The following is a 16,315-nucleotide window of genomic DNA, read 5'->3' as shown; positions in this document are numbered from 1 at the left end:
GTGCCAGGTACACCGGTTTGTGTCAAGAACTGCAACTCTGCTGGGTTTTTCACGCTCAACAGTTTCCTGTGTGTATCAAGATTGGTCCACCACCCCAAGGACATCCAGCCAACTTGGCACAACTGTGGGAAGCATTGGAGTCAACATGGGCCAGCATCCCTGTGGAATGCTTTCGATACCTTGTAGACTCCATGACCCAAAGATATTGAGGCTGTTCTGAGGGCAAAGGGGGGGGGGGGGGGGGTTCTTAATGTTTTGTTCACTCAGTGTATTTCCCAATGCATTTTTGTATTGGCAATGTACTACTGTATTTGTACCTTTTAGAAATATGCTCAGCCGGTCTCTGCAGTCCCTCCTTTCGTCTTTCTTCCTCACTCACACACATACAGTGCACTCTCTCACTCTTTCTCTCTCTCACTCTTTCTGTCACTCTCACTCTTTCTGTCACTCTCACTCTTTCTGTCTCTCTCTCTCTCTCTCTCTCTCTCTCTCTCTCTCTCTCTCTCTCTCTCTGTGTGTCTGTCGCTCTTACCTCTATGCACCACCCTTCTGCTGACTCAGTGCTGCAGGTGTGCTAATGTCACCTCGTTCACATAGACATCTATCTCTTCACCAACAGTGAGTTGGAGTGGAAATGGCCTATCTGTTATTCTCATCCACAGCTCCATCTAACCTCACCCTCTGCATCAATTAGTAGCAACTGCAATGGAAAGGAAGGATATGAACATAGATTGTTACAGTATAAAGAGAAAGTGGTTATGTTTAAAACAACGAAACTAAGTGGGGTGCCACTTACATTTGAGTCATTTAGCAGACACTCTTATCCAGAGCGACGTACAATAGTGAGTGGATCCATTTTCATTTGTACTGGTCCCCTGTGGGAATCGAACTCACAATTCTGGCATTGCAAGTGCCATGCTCTACCAACTGAGCCACACAGGACCACTGGCACTCTTGTCTCCCAAGTGCTGATATCTGGAAATACTAGCGTCTGAGAAAATGTCTTGGTATAGGGGGTAGGCTTACTTATTGATAATGTAGTTTACTTTTGGGTCTGTTATCTGACCGCCTGGCAAAGTGGACTGTTTGGCTAGCTGACTGTGAAGATCTGAACTGTAAACTGGTCTTTCTCCTGCGCCTAAAACAATCCCAGCGACTTCCCCTCATGCTATTTCAGGCCACCAATGAGAGTGCCATGGAGGCCTGCATCCAGCACTCTCACTCACACATTGTTGTGTGCTGATTTTAGGGGCTATGCTTTAAACCAATGTTTGTAAAAGCATTTTTTTACTGTCTATTTGTGTCTATAATCTAGATAAGAGCATATCAAATATGTGACGTTGTTACTGTATATAATCTTGTGCAGCAAACATTGGTGTTAGGATTGGTGTTGGTGATGTAGTATTGCATCGAAAGGGCTTATATTTACCGAAGGAGATTCCATGGAAAAATCGTAGAAATGTACATTCCATTCCTCATTGAATTATACAGCATAGTTTCCTTTCTGCAGAATTCTGATATTTTGATAGATGGCATCATGGCATGCAAAGGCAATTCAAAAGACAACTGTCAACTCAGAGGCGATTTATGTTTTCTGCTAACTGCATCACTAATAGCAGATGACGCCCCAATCTCCAACCATGAGACAATATTAGAATGAAATGTGTATCAATGTTGCATTGCTTACATAGTGTTTTCCAAATATGAGATCAGATTAGGCTGAGAAGACATTTACCCTAAGATTCAGTGTTTGTTTTAGGAGTGTGCAAAAATTGTCAAACTAGTTTTTAACATAAAATATTTTAAAAAGCACATACAACCTTTTTATATGTTGTTTATTATAACATAAGATGTATTTTCTCCCCCACCATCCACCCCCAGATGACTCAGAAGGATGGGCAGCACCTATGGAGGATGAAACATTTCAACAAACCTGTCTACTGCAACGTGTGTCAGAGCATGCTGCTAGGACTGAGGAAACAGGGTCTTTGCTGCACCTGTGAGTGTCATTGTCTGGTCTCACCACTAGAGGGCAATACAACTTAACTTCCTCAATCCACTCAAAGCAACAAGAAAATTGCAGGAAGACACCTATCCTGAACTTACAATTAAAAGGAAGTTAGTGGAATCTCATTCTCAGAATTGGATGATGTCAACATGTACCATTAGATAAGTCATAATGACCTATGACACCCCCATGTTGCAGTCAGAGCCATATATACGCTCCTGAGTGGCGCAGTGGTCTAAGGCACTGCATCGCAGTGCTAACTGTGCCACTAGAGATCCTGGGTCGAATCCAGGCTCTGTCGCAGCCGGCCGCGACCGGGAGACTCATGGGCGGCGCACAATTGGCCCAGCGTCGTCCAGGGTAGGGGAGGGAATGGCCGGCAGGGATGTAGCTCAGTTGATAGAGCATGGCGTTTGCAATGCCAGGGTTGTGGGGTCGATTCCCACGGGGGGCCAGTATAAAAAAAAAAAGTGTATTCACTAAACTGTAAGTCGCTCTGGATAAGAGCGTCTGCTAAATGACTAAAATGTAAATGTAAATATATAGACTCTGGTTGCAGTATATTTCCATAGAATGTCCATAGGAAAAACTGTAGTGGCGTTGTTTATTTTTTACTTAATTGTCAGCCATGTATATCTTGTCTTGATTAACATGATTGATTAAACGAGAGAATGACAATAATAGTTGAAAACACTATGGAGACGCGTAACGCCTTGTTTACTTGTCTTTGTTTTCAAGGTTGTAAATACACGGTCCATGGACGCTGTGCCAACAGAAACCCAGCTCCCTGTACCAGGACCTATGTCAAGTCTAAGAAAGACACGGGGGTATGATTTTGTAAAATATTTTAAATAAAATTTTACAGTGGCATTTGCAGTTGTATTTCCAATGCCTCTTCATTCTTAGTGTATGTTGTAATGTGAATGTCTGAGCCATTCTCTTTGTACCTGCGTATGTTTGTCAGTCTTGCATCTGACACGGTCTCCTGCCTCAGGTTCCAACCCATGACTGGGTCAGTGGGAACTGTGACTCTGGGAAGTGTGACAAGTGTCAGAAGAAGATCAAGAGTTATCACGGGCTGACGGGCAAACACTGTGTCTGGTGCCACTCCATGGTGAGGATGGAGGGCTCCTGAGTAGCCCTGTGGTGGGGAGAGTTAGGCCCCTTTAAGTTATTAGGCCAGTCTTTTCTTCCACGCAGAATATTTACATATTACAATCTGTTAAATCTGTTCATGGAGTGGTCTTGCAAGAGCTACAGTTGAAGTCGGAAGTTTACATACACCTTAGCCAAATACATTTCAACATTTCAACATTTACATTTACAATACATTTAAGGTCAGTCTTAGGTCAGTTAGGATCACCACTTTATTTTAAGAATGTGAAATGTCAGAATAATAGTAGAGAGAATTATTTATTTCAGCTTTTATTTATTTCATCACATTCCCAGTGGGTCAGAAGTTTACATACACTCAATTAGTATTTGGTAGCATTGCCTTTAAATTGTTTAAATTGGGTCAAACGTTTCTGGTAGACTTCCACAAGCTTCCCACAATAAGTTGGGTGAATTTTGGCCCATTCATCCTGACAGAGCTGGTGTAACTGAGTCAGGTTTGTAGGCCTCTTTGCTCGCACACGCTTTTTCAGTTCTGCCCACAAATGTTCTATAGGATTGAGGTCAGGGCTTTATGATGGCCACTCCAATACCGTGACTTTGTTGTCCTTAAGCCATTTTGCCACAACTTTGGAAGTATGCTTGGGGTCATTGTCCATTTGGAAGACCCATTTGCGACCAAGCTTTAACTTCCTGACTGATGTCTTGAGATGTTACTTCAATATATCCACATCATTTTCCTTCCTCATGATGCCATCTATTTTGTGAAGTGCACTTGTCCCTCCTGCAGCAAAGCACCCCCACAGCATGATGCTGCCACCCCCATGCTTCACGGTTGGGATGGTGTTATTCGGCTTGCAAGCTACACCCTTTTCCCTCCAAACATAATGATGGTCATTACGGCCAAACAGTTCTATTTTTGTTTCATCAGACCAGAGGACATTTCTTCAAAAAGTACGATCTTTGTCCCCATGTGCAGTTGCAAACCGTAGTCTGGCATTTTTATGGCAGTTTTGGAGCAGTGGCTTCTTCCTTGCTGAGCGGCCTTTCAGGTTATGTCGATATAGGACTCGTTTTACTGTGGCTATAGATACTTTTGTACCTGTTTCCTCCAGCATCTTCACAAGGTACTTTGCTGTTGTTCTGGGATTGATTTGCACTTTTCGCACCAAAGTACGTTCATCTCTAGGAGACAGAACGCGTCTCCTTCCTGAGCGGTATGACGGCTGCGTGGTCCCATGGTGTTTATACTTGCGTACTATTGTTTGTACAGATGAATGTGGTACCTTCAGGCGTTTGGAAATTGCGCCCAAGGATGAACCGGACTTGTGGAGGTACAATTTTTTTTCTGAGGTCTTGGCTGATTTCTTTTGATTTTCACATGATGTCAGGCAAAGAGGCACTGAGTTTGAAGGTAGGCCTTGAAATACATCCACAGGTACACCTCCAATTGACTCAAATGATGTCAATTAGCCTATCAGAAGCTTCTAAAGCTATGACATCATTTTCTGGAATTTTCTAAGCTGTTTAAAGGCACAGTCAATTTAGTGTATGTAAACTTCTGACCCACTGAAATTGTGATACAGTGAATTATAAGTGAAATCATCTGTCTGTAAACTATTGTTGGAAAAAGGACTTGTGTCATGCACAAAGTAGATGTCCTAACCGACTTGCCAAAACTCTAGTTTGTTAACAAGAAATTTGTGGAGTGGTTGAAAAAAAGTTTTAAGGACTCCAACCTAAGTGTGTGTAAACGTCCGACTTCAACTGTATGTCTGGAACTACAGTTGTGAACAATACAGCACTTTGTGACTACTGTTGATGAAAAAATGCTTAATTAATAAAATGTGATTGGCTTTATAAATGAATCATATGATAATAGATATCACTGGCTGCTACTGTGTTCCAGCGCCATGATGACTGTGCCTCCCAGGAGCCCTCTGACTGTAACTGCGGAACTCTCAGAGACCATATCCTCCCCCCCTGGGCCATCTACCCTGTTATGAAGGTACAGGATCACCTACAGGTGTCCAATACTGTAAATCTCACATATTTTAAGGAACCTCAACTGTGTGAAATTACTTTTTTTATTATCTTAAAAACAACATTCACTCACATGCAATGGTAATAGTAGGATATTTCAAATGCCCAGTTTGAGAAACAATACATCTGTATTTGACTATCATACGGTTATTGCTTGTTTTATTTTATCTCTGGATTTGCTAACTTGACTGTCCATCTCTCTGTTGACCCCATCAGGAGAAGCAAAACAGCATGAAGAACGGCTCCTCGAGCTCAGCCGACAACAGTGACCACAACACCACTCCTGACGGAAAGGTGCTTCAGGTACGTACTAGTACCCTGACTAGGCCTTTCCCTAATACAGGACCACTGGATAGTACTTGGTGTGAGTAAATAAGCAGCAGTGTCTAACTATTTTACCTTCTGTAGAGTCTAGAGAACTGTCACTAGGAAGTGCCTCACAGCCATATTCCATTCAGACTATATGTCATCTGAATATACTGACAATATAGACATCATTGTCTCCATTTGTGAAACTGCTGTAACCTTTGAACTATTTATCTCTGAACAGATTAATCCGGTCCCAGACACTCATCCTCTTTTAGTGTTTGTGAACCCTAAAAGTGGAGGGAAGCAGGGAGAAAGGTAAGGCTACAAGTGAGCACTCCTACACAAATGGGCATTTATGGTTGAATATAAAACCATGTCAATCTTCCTATTTTACAATTTCAAGTCCTATTTTATTTATTTCAGAGTTCTGCGTAAATTTCAGTATTTGCTGAATCCACGGCAGGTGTATAACCTCTCCAATGGTGGACCAGGAGCAGGGTAAGTTTCCCATATGGATAACTGCATATGATCTATCTAAGTATAGACTGCTATCAGAATCAAATGAAAAACTACACTGTTCTAACTGCATTACTAATTGGACAACTCGGGTGTATTTAGCAGCTTTAAATCTCGAAAATTACATTTAAGACATTTTACATTTTGAGGAGTCTGAGATTGTAATTGTGTATGTATCTGGGCCTTAATATAATTTCATTACCAGTTCTCTTATTTGCTGCTTGAATATGCAACTGTATTGGGATAGTTGTAACATCAAAGCCAATAAAAGGGTTGCAAAGGGAGGGTATATTACTGGAAACGTTCAAAGTTTACCAATAAACTACCAGAAAACGTTCACGTTTTTAGGGGAATTTTATTAGATGACATCTAGTGGCCTTTTCTGGTACTTCAGATTATCACAGTAATCTGTAATTATCTCTGGCCGTCTGTGGCCTTATCACATGTAAAATATATAAAATAATCAAATAAGATTTTAAAATAGAATGACAAAGCTGTAAAACATTATCCTAAATATAAACCATCCGCTAAGTTAATACCATTGGTGGGTTTCAGCATGAAATATCAGTTTAAAAAAATGTGACAAACCTTTTTTAATTTTTCTATGTTAATGTCTTTGTTGTTTATGTTTCGCCACCAAACTGGTGTCCGTTTGTGAAAAAAGTAAATAGTTGTAGGAGTTACTACAGTATTTCACGTTAAAGTTTCACGAATAAGTCTGGTCAAATTAGGCTCAGTTGCAGGCCATCAACTACAGTGGGGGGGAAAAAGTATTTAGTCAGCCACCAATTGTGCAAGTTCTCCCACTTAAAAAGATGAGAGAGGCCTGTAATTTTCATCATAGGTACACGTCAACTATGACAGACAAATTGAGAGAAAATAAATCCAGAAAATCACATTGTAGGATTTTTTATGAATTTATTTGCAAATTATGGTGGAAAATAAGTATTTGGTCACCTACAAACAAGCAAGATTTCTGGCTCTCACAGACCTGTAACTTCTTCTTTAAGAGGCTCCTCTGTCCTCCACTCGTTACCTTTATTAATGGCACCTGTTTGAACTTGTTATCAGTATAAAAGACACCTGTCCACAACCTCAAAGAGTCACACTCCAAACTCCACTATGGCCAAGACCAAAGAGCTGACAAAGGACACCAGAAACAAAATTGTAGACCTGCACCAGGCTGGGAAGACTGAATCTGCAATAGGTAAGCAGCTTGGTTTGAAGAAATCAACTGTGGGAGCAATTATTAGGAAATGGAAGACATACAAGACCACTGATAATCTCCCTCGATCTGGGGCTCCACGCAAGATTTCACCCCGTGGGGTCAAAATGATCACAAGAACGGTGAGCAAAAATCCCAGAACCACACGGGGGGACCTAGTGAATGACCTGCAGAGAGCTGGGACCAAAGTAACAAAGCCTACCATCAGTAACACACTACGCCGCCAGGGACTCAAATCCTGCAGTGCCAGACGTGTCCCCCTGCTTAAGCCAGTACATGTCCAGGCCCGTCTGAAGTTTGCTAGAGTGCATTTGGATGATCCAGAAGAGGATTGGGAGAATGTCATATGGTCAGATGAAACCAAAATAGAACTTTTTGGTAAAAACTCAACTCGTCGTGTTTGGAGGACAAAGAATGCTGAGTTGCATCCAAAGAACACCATACCTACTGTGAAGCATGGGGGTGGAAACATCATGCTTTGGGGCTGTTTTTCTGCAAAGGGACCAGGACAACTGATCCGTGTAAAGGAAAGAATGAATGGGGCCATGTATCATGAGATTTTGAGTGAAAACCTCCTTCCATCAGCAAGGGCATTGAAAACATCACTGCTCTAGAGGAGATCTGCATGGAGGAATGGGCCAAAATACCAGCAACAGTGTGTGAAAACCTTGTGAAGACTTACAGAAAACGTTTGACCTGTGTCATTGCCAACAAAGGGTATATAACAAAGTATTGAGAAACTTTTGTTATTGACCAAATACTTATTTTCCACCATAATTTGCAAATAAATTCATAAAAAATCCTACAATGTGATTTTCTGGATTTTATTTTCTCATTTTGTCTGTCATAGTTGACGTGTACCTAAGATGAAAATTACAGGCCTCTCTCATCTTTTTAAGTGGGAGAACTTGCACAATTGGTGGCTGACTAAATACTTTTTCCCCCACTGTATGCAAGGCAATGCAGGTCTGTGTTCAAAAGAAAGTAGACAAACACAGACGGAAAAAGAATTTCAGCGAAAGGGAAAGTGTTGAGCAGGTAGGTCATGCACCACGAAAATATATTGCGCATAGTAAATTCACGGAGTGGTGAAAGTAAGGCAGCAAATTTTGGACAACATTACACAGAAAATCAATGCAGTGGGTGGCGCGAGACGAACAGTAAGAGACCATGGCTGCGGGAAGATGTTTTTGGGATGGGGGTGCTATCGACGAGTAATAAAGGCGTAGTTCAAATTATTTTTTTCAATATTATATATGTATTTTATTTCAATTTATCAGTGGGTGCTGCAGCACCCTCAGCACCCCTACTTCCCGCTGCTACAGTGAGGGGAAAAAAGTATTTGATCCCCTGCTGATTTTGTACGTTTGCCCACTGACAAAGACATGATCAGTCTATACTTTTAATGGTAGGTTTATTTGAACAGTGAGAGACAGAATAACAACAAAAAAATCCAGAAAAACGCATGTCAAAAATGTTATAAATTGATTTGCATTTTAATGAGGGAAATAAGTATTTGACCCCTCTGCAAAACATGACTTAGTACTTGGTGGCAAAACCCTTGTTGGCAATCACAGAGGTCAGACGTTTCTTGTAGTTGGCCACCAGGTTTGCACACATCTCAGGAGGGATTTTGTCCCACTCCTCTTTGCAGATCTTCTCCAAGTCATTAAGGTTTCGAGCCTGACGTTTGGCAACTCGAATCTTCAGCTCCCTCCACAGATCTTCTATGGGATTAAGGTCTGGAGACTGGCTAAGCCACTCCAGGACCTTTTAATGTGCTTCTTCTTGAGCCACTCCTTTGTTGCCTTGGCCGTGTGTTTTGGGTCATGCTGGAATACCCATCCACAACCCATTTTCAATGCCCTGGCTGAGGGAAGGAGGTTCTCACCCAAGATTTGACAGTACATGGCCCCGTCCATCATCCCTTTGATGCAGTGAAGTTGTCCTGTCCCCTTAGCAGAAAAACACCCCCAAAGCATAATGTTTCCACCTCCATGTTTGACGGTGGGGATGGTGTTCTTGGGGTCATAGGCAGCATTCCTCCTCCCCCAAACACGGCGAGTTGAGTTGATGCCAAAGAGCTCGATTTTGGTCTCATCTGACCACAACACTTTCACCCAGTTCTCCTCTGAATCATTCAGATGTTCATTGGCAAACTTCAGACGAGCCTGTATATGTGCTTTCTTGAGCAGGGGGACCTTGCGGGTGCTGCAGGATTTCAGTCCTTCACCGCGTAGTGTGTTACCAATTGTTTTCTTGGTGACTATGGTCCCAGATGCCATGAGATCATTGACAAGATCCTCCCGTGTAGTTCTGGGCTGATTCCTCACAGTTCTCATGATCATTGCAACTCCACGAGGTGAGATGTTGCATGGAGCCCCAAGCCAAGGGAGATTGACAGTTATTTTGTGTTTCTTCCATTTGCTAATAATCTCACCAACTGTTGTCACCTTCTCACCAAGCTGCTTGGCGATGGTCTTGTAGCCCATTCCAGCCTTGTGTAGGTCTACAATCTTGTCCCTGACATCCTTGGAGAGCTCTTTGGTCTTGGCCATGGTGGAGAGTTTGGAATCTGATTGATTGATTGCTTCTGTGGACAGGTGTCCTTTATACATGTAACAAGTTGAGATTAGGAGCACTCCCTTTAAGAGTGTGCTCCTAATCTCAGCTCGTTACCTGTATAAAAGACATCTGTGAGCCAGAAATATTTCTGATTGAGATGGGGTTAAATACTTATTTCCCTCATTAAAATGAAAATCAATTTATAACATTTTTGACATGCGTTTTTCTGGATTTTGTTGTTGTTATTCTGTCTCACTGTTCAAATAAACCTACCATTAAAATTATAGACTGATCATTTCTTTGTCAGTGGGCAAACGTACAAAATCAGCAGGGGATCAAATACTTTTTTCCCTCACTGTAAACCTGTCTTTCCCAGTACAATGCCATTTCCTTTTGCAATACATCCTTCCATTTTACTGTGATGTCTTACGAGGGTCCTAAACCTCCCTATTTGTAACATTTCTACCAATATTGCCCTAAAAATAAATATTTTACCCATGAGTTAACGATATTTCCCATTGATTGATCGTGGTTTTTCAGATCCCCTCTTCACTAATCTTTTTATGTTTAACTTTTTTGTTATAAACTTGTTGTCATCACAATCATGATGTTAATCATAGTTTCTCTCCATGTTTTGAAGACTTTGTTGAGCATTTTTATATTTGATTTATTTTCCTATCTTTTGGTTTAAAAGTGATGTTTAGAAATCACACAAATACAACGCCTGTTATTTTTTTACATTGTTGATTGACCACTTTGTACACTCTTACAGATACAGTGGGGGAAAAAAGTATTTAGTCAGCCACCAATTGTGCAAGTTCTCCCACTTAAAAAGATGAGAGAGGCCTGTAATTTTCATCATAGGTACACGTCAACTATGACAGACAAAATGAGGAAAAAAAATCCAGAAAATCACATTGTAGGATTTTTAATGAATTTATTAGCAAATTATGGTGGAAAATAAGTATTTGGTCAATAACAAAAATTTCTCAATACTTTGTTATATACCCTTTGTTGGCAATGACACAGGTCAAACGTTTTCTGTAAGTCTTCACAAGGTTTTCACACACTGTTGCTGGTATTTTGGCCCATTCCTCCATGCAGATCTCCTCTAGAGCAGTGATGTTTTGGGGCTGTCGCTGGGCAACACAGACTTTCAACTCCCTCCAAAGATTTTCTATGGGGTTGAGATCTGGAGACTGGCTAGGCCACTCCAGGACCTTGAAATGCTTCTTACGAAGCCACTCCTTCGTTGCCCGGGCGGTGTGTTTGGGATCATTGTCATGCTGAAAGACCCAGCCACGTTTCATCTTCAATGCCCTTGCTGATGGAAGGAGGTTTTAACTCAAAATCTCACAATACATGGCCCCATTCATTCTTTCCTTTACACGGATCAGTCGTCCTGGTCCCTTTGCAGAAAAACACCCCCAAAGCATGATGTTTCCACCCCCATGCTTCACAGTAGGTATGGTTTTCTTTGGATGCAACTCAGCATTCTTTGTCCTCCAAACACGACGAGTTGAGTTTTTACCAAAAAGTTCTATTTTGGTTTCATCTGACCATATGACATTCTCCCAATCCTCTTCTGGATCATCCAAATGCACTCTAGCAAACTTCAGACGGGCCTGGACATGTACTGGCTTAAGCAGGGGGACACGTCTGGCACTGCAGGATTTGAGTCCCTGGCGGCGTAGTGTGTTACTGATGGTAGGCTTTGTTACTTAGGTCCCAGCTCTCTGCAGGTCATTCACTAGGTCCCCCCGTGTGGTTCTGGGATTTTTGCTCACCGTTCTTGTGATCATTTTGACCCCACGGGGTGAGATCTTGCGTGGAGCCCCAGATCGAGGGAGATTATCAGTGGTCTTGTATGTCTTCCATTTCCTAATAATTGCTCCCACAGTTGATTTCTTCAAACCAAGCTGCTTACCTATTGCAGATTCAGTCTTCCCAGCCTGGTGCAGGTCTACAATTTTGTTTCTGGTGTCCTTTGACAGCTCTTTGGTCTTGGCCATAGTGGAGTTTGGAGTGTGACTGTTTGAGGTTGTGGACAGGTGTCTTTTATACTGATAACAAGTTCAAACAGGTGCCATTAATACAGGTAACGAGTGGAGGACAGAGGAGCCTCTTAAAGAAGTTACAGGTCTGTGAGAGCCAGAAATCTTGCTTGTTTGTAGGTGACCAAATACTTATTTTCCACCATAATTTGCAAATAAATTCATAAAAAAATCCTACAATGTGATTTTCTGGAAAAAAAAATCTCAATTTGTCTGTCATAGTTGACGTGTACCTATGATGAACATTACAGGCCTCTCTCATCTTTTTAAGTGGGAGAACTTGCACAATTGGTGGCTGACTAAATACTTTTTTTCCCCACTGTACTTGAAGTAAACTTGAACGGCTTATTTCTCTCTGTGATGCCATAACCATCAGTGAACGTCACTGTTAGATCTTGTCCTGGACCCCCAACATAATACAAAATCTGTGTTTCAGGCTGTGCTTCTTCAGAAATCTGAAGGATTACAGGATCTTGGTTTGCGGAGGGGACGGCACTGTGGGCTGGATACTTGATGCCATAGGTGGGGTCCAGTACACAATATTGGTAGACCATGTACTATACACTCAGTGGCCAGTTTTATTAGGTACACCACCCCGTTCACGAAAATGGTTTGCTCCTACAGACAGTGGCTGTGGCTTGCTATATAAAGCAGGCAGACAGACATCGAGGCATTCAGTTACTGTTCGATTGAACATTAGAATGGACAAAATGAGTGACCTAAGTGACTTTGAATGTGGTATGATTGTCGGTTCCAGTATCTCAGAAACGGCCGGCTTCCTGGCCTTTTCACGCACAACAGTGTCTAGAGTTTGCAGAGAATGGTGCGATGAACAAAAAACATCCAGTCAGCGGCAGTCCTGTGGAAGAAAACACTTCGTTGATGAGAGGTCAAAGGAGAATGGTAAGAATCGTGCAAGCTAACAGGCGGGCCACAACGGCATCTCGGAACGCACAACTCATCGGTCCTTGTCACGGATGGGCTATTGCAGCAGACGACCACACCGGGTTCCAATCCTATCCGCTAAAAACAAGAAGAAGCGGCTCCGGTGGGTACGCCATCACCAACACTGGACAATTGAGGAGTGGAAAAACATTGCCTGGTCCGACGAATCCCGGTTCCTGTTTCGTCATGCTGATGGCAGAGTCAGGTTTTGGCGTAAGCAGCATGAGTCCATGGCCCCATCCTGCCTGGTGTCAACGATACAGGCTGGTGGCTGTAGTGTAATGGTGTGGGGAATGTTTTCATGCCCCGAAGAATTCAGGCTGTTCTGGAGGCAAAGGGGGGTCTGACCCGGTACTAGATGGGTGTACCTAATAAATGAGTGTACATGCCAATAGACAAGTCAACTTTAGTGTATGAGTAAAAACTATGAATTCCCTTACCAAACACCCAAACATGTTACAGAAGTGGAATTCCATGTAGTAACCTAGACATGAGTAATGCTGACAATCTCTCTTTCTCCCCTTCTGGTGTAATCAGAAAAAGCCAATCTTCAAGTGCGGCCACCTGTGGCTGTGTTACCCCTGGGCACAGGAAATGACCTTGCACGTTGTCTTAGATGGGGAGGAGGTGAGCAGGGTTGTCTTTTTTCATTTTCGTTCCCGGATCATATTTCCTGTATCTTCTGTGCATAATTCTACTGTGTGTATTGAATGAATCACTGTCTCTGGGTGTTCGTCTTGGTTTCTTCTTTTATGTTTGTGTGCTTGTGTGTGGGACCGTTGGTAGCACAGAATTATCATTGTATCGCTATGGTCTGTAGGGGAGAGTGGGGTAAGTTGAGCCAAAGGGGTAAGTTGAGCCACCCTTGTACAAAATGTATAATTTAACAAAATATTTAGGAAGAGGTCATCATTGTGATGGAAGAAACCACATGGAAAAAGTGGTAAGCAAGTTAGGTAAAAAAAACATGATTTGTATTTATTGTTAGAGGTTTCATGATGCTTGTATCTAAACCAAAGTAGATAATTGTAAGATTGTTCTATACATCAGTTGGGGTCTCTATAAGCTTCAATAGCATGTCCTAAACCTAGCATGAGAGTGCATACATGTAGCTGTGTGGGCTAATATAGTCAAAATGTTTGCCTTGGGGTAAGTTGAGCCAATGGCAAGTTGAGTAAATTGAAGTGTTTTCTTCCCAGGCGTAATGCAAGGCATTATCACTGTGATATGCGGTAACAACAGGGCCTGGCCTATGTCATAAGTGTTTTTAAAAAGTACAAAGTGTTTGTTAGGCATGTTTGTTAGGTCTGTGTTAAAAGGCAAAAAAGCAATTGTGATTGTGTTGAATTGTGTTTGGGAAATAAAGATAGAAATGGTTTTAAAAAGGTAGTGGTAATATTTCATTCAGTACAGAAATTTGTAGGCGGCTTAACTTACTGTCCTGCGGCTTAACTTATCCCAAACCTGGGGTAAGTTGTGCAAAGAGACCACTTTGTTTGGACAAGTATGTTTTCAAAACTGTCATGTATATATGAATTCTAATTATTTCCAGAACATCCTGAAATATATGTAGATATCTTTGTTAGAAAGAATACTATATTTCCCTTGACGGAGTGATGCTGAATGTAAAGAATGGGGTAAGTTGAGCCACTCTCCCCTATAGGTTATGATGGAACGGATCTGTGTCGGATCCTGAAGGAAATCGAGGGCAGCACCCCAGTGCTGATGGACCGCTGGAATGTAGAGGTGATCCTAGAGGACCCCGAGGAGATGGGAGACCCTGTGCCTTATGAGATCATCAACAACTACTTCTCCATCGGAGTGGTGAGTGAGTGGAGAGGAGTTAGGACTTAAATTCTAGCATTGTCCCAGATCTGTTTGTGCTGTCTTGCCAACTCCTATGGTCATTGTCACGCCAACAAAAACTGATGTTACTTATTTATGGCACACACCAGAATGCTTTGTCAACTTTTTAGAACTTGCTCTGTATTGACAGGATGCCTCTATTGCCCACCGGTTTCATACGCTGAGAGAGAAACACCCCCAGAAATTCAACAGCAGGTAAGCAAACTTGAATTACCAGGCTGGAGTTTGGTTATCCAGAGGGAACTAGCCTTTTAGGGGTAGTAACTTTGTGCATGGTGTAAACGACCCTACGTTATTGCAAGACTGTTGTTCAATATTCCAGAATGAAGAACAAGTTGTGGTACTTTGAGTTTGCCACCTCTGAGACCATCTCTGCTTCATGCAAGAAACTGAATGAATGTCTTACAATTGAGGTGAGGATCGCAAACACACAGCTTTGCATCAGCACATAGAAACATATAGTAACTTTACAGAAACACGTATACCCAACCAGTGTTGCGGGTAAAAGTAACGCATTACAGTAATATTACTTTTATGAGTAACGGAGTAACATAACAAGTTGCCGTCTTCAACATTGTTTTATATTATTACAGTTACTTTTTCCATTAATTTCAGAATCTCTCAGCGTGTTGTATATGTTTTAAGTTTTGTTTCCTGGAATTCATGCTGTAGCTAGGCTAACTCGTTTCCTAGGCTATCGTGAAGCCGAAAATCAAAGAAAGATGGCAGCTGTGTTGTTATCCCGCTTAACCTTTTCCTCGTGGAAATACTCCCTTTTTTTTGTGTTAATCGAGGAGAAAGAGATCAACATTTTAGTCAAACGCAAACTCAGCAAGTATTGATATCTTTGTTTGGAAACACCACATCAAACCTGAAATAGCATCTGGAGATTGTGCACAAAGCTGGTAGCCAAAGTTCCAGAAATGCGTGAAAGAGGAGAAATCTATAGGCCTACACATTATGATAATAAACGAAGATCCATAGGCCTAAATAATATTTCCAAGTGTTCTTACGAAATGTCCATATAAACAATCAAAAATGTCTGATAAATACAATTCAAAATGGCAAAAAGTGTCATCACACAACTAAATTATATCTTGATAGGGTAACATGGTGTAACTACCCAGCCCTAAGAACAATGTCCAATTGCAGACACAAAAAAGCAACGTTTGGTAGAAATGTGGTATTTTAATGATGGTTATGCTTAGGGAAATAAGTGGCTACAGTTTAAAGTTGCCCTATTGGAGGGGGGGCCAGTTGCCTCCAACACACTTACCTTAAATTTGTACTGCTTTATTAAAAACTGATTACAATTTGTATCTCTAAACAAATTGATTATTGTAGGCTCCCCTAATGGTGTAATATATATATATATATATATATATATATATATATATATATATATATATATATATATATATATATATATATATATATATATAAACTTTTTATAGATCTAATTTAATTAGATGTGTATATATTTATACCATGGTTGAATACTAGTTTCTGATTGGCTTGAAAGGCATTCTCGAGCATGCATTATTTCCCTATAACACACAGTATATCAGCATTAGAATTCAGTGGCTATAGTTCATTCTTACATGTTCTATGTTTGAACTGCTTTTGAAAGCAAAAGTTGAATTCAATTTTCATAATAGCAAACTAAGACTT

At 41.3% G+C, this 16,315-nt stretch overlaps 1 protein-coding gene across 1 annotated transcript in view; it reads left to right on the top strand.

Moving 5' to 3' along the window:
- The window catches only part of LOC311147514 (diacylglycerol kinase alpha-like), a 37,710-nt gene that overhangs the window by 17,033 nt on the left and 4,362 nt on the right, over positions 1–16,315 (top strand). The window contains exons 9-20 of the mRNA XM_084184265.1: positions 1,882–1,999; positions 2,747–2,835; positions 3,003–3,122; positions 5,031–5,129; positions 5,381–5,467; positions 5,715–5,788; positions 5,897–5,971; positions 12,270–12,355; positions 13,316–13,405; positions 14,442–14,602; positions 14,775–14,839; positions 14,967–15,057. Coding sequence (XP_084040391.1) covers positions 1,882–1,999; positions 2,747–2,835; positions 3,003–3,122; positions 5,031–5,129; positions 5,381–5,467; positions 5,715–5,788; positions 5,897–5,971; positions 12,270–12,355; positions 13,316–13,405; positions 14,442–14,602; positions 14,775–14,839; positions 14,967–15,057 — 1,155 coding nt within the window. The remainder of the gene's footprint in view (positions 1–1,881; positions 2,000–2,746; positions 2,836–3,002; positions 3,123–5,030; positions 5,130–5,380; positions 5,468–5,714; positions 5,789–5,896; positions 5,972–12,269; positions 12,356–13,315; positions 13,406–14,441; positions 14,603–14,774; positions 14,840–14,966; positions 15,058–16,315) is intronic.

The sequence above is a fragment of the Coregonus lavaretus genome (assembly GCF_964263955.1).
Source record: "Coregonus lavaretus genome assembly, chromosome: 20".
NCBI classification, from domain to species: domain Eukaryota; kingdom Metazoa; phylum Chordata; class Actinopteri; order Salmoniformes; family Salmonidae; genus Coregonus; species Coregonus lavaretus.
Note: the sequence above shows the minus strand (reverse complement) of the source record. Positions and strands in the feature narration are given on the sequence as shown.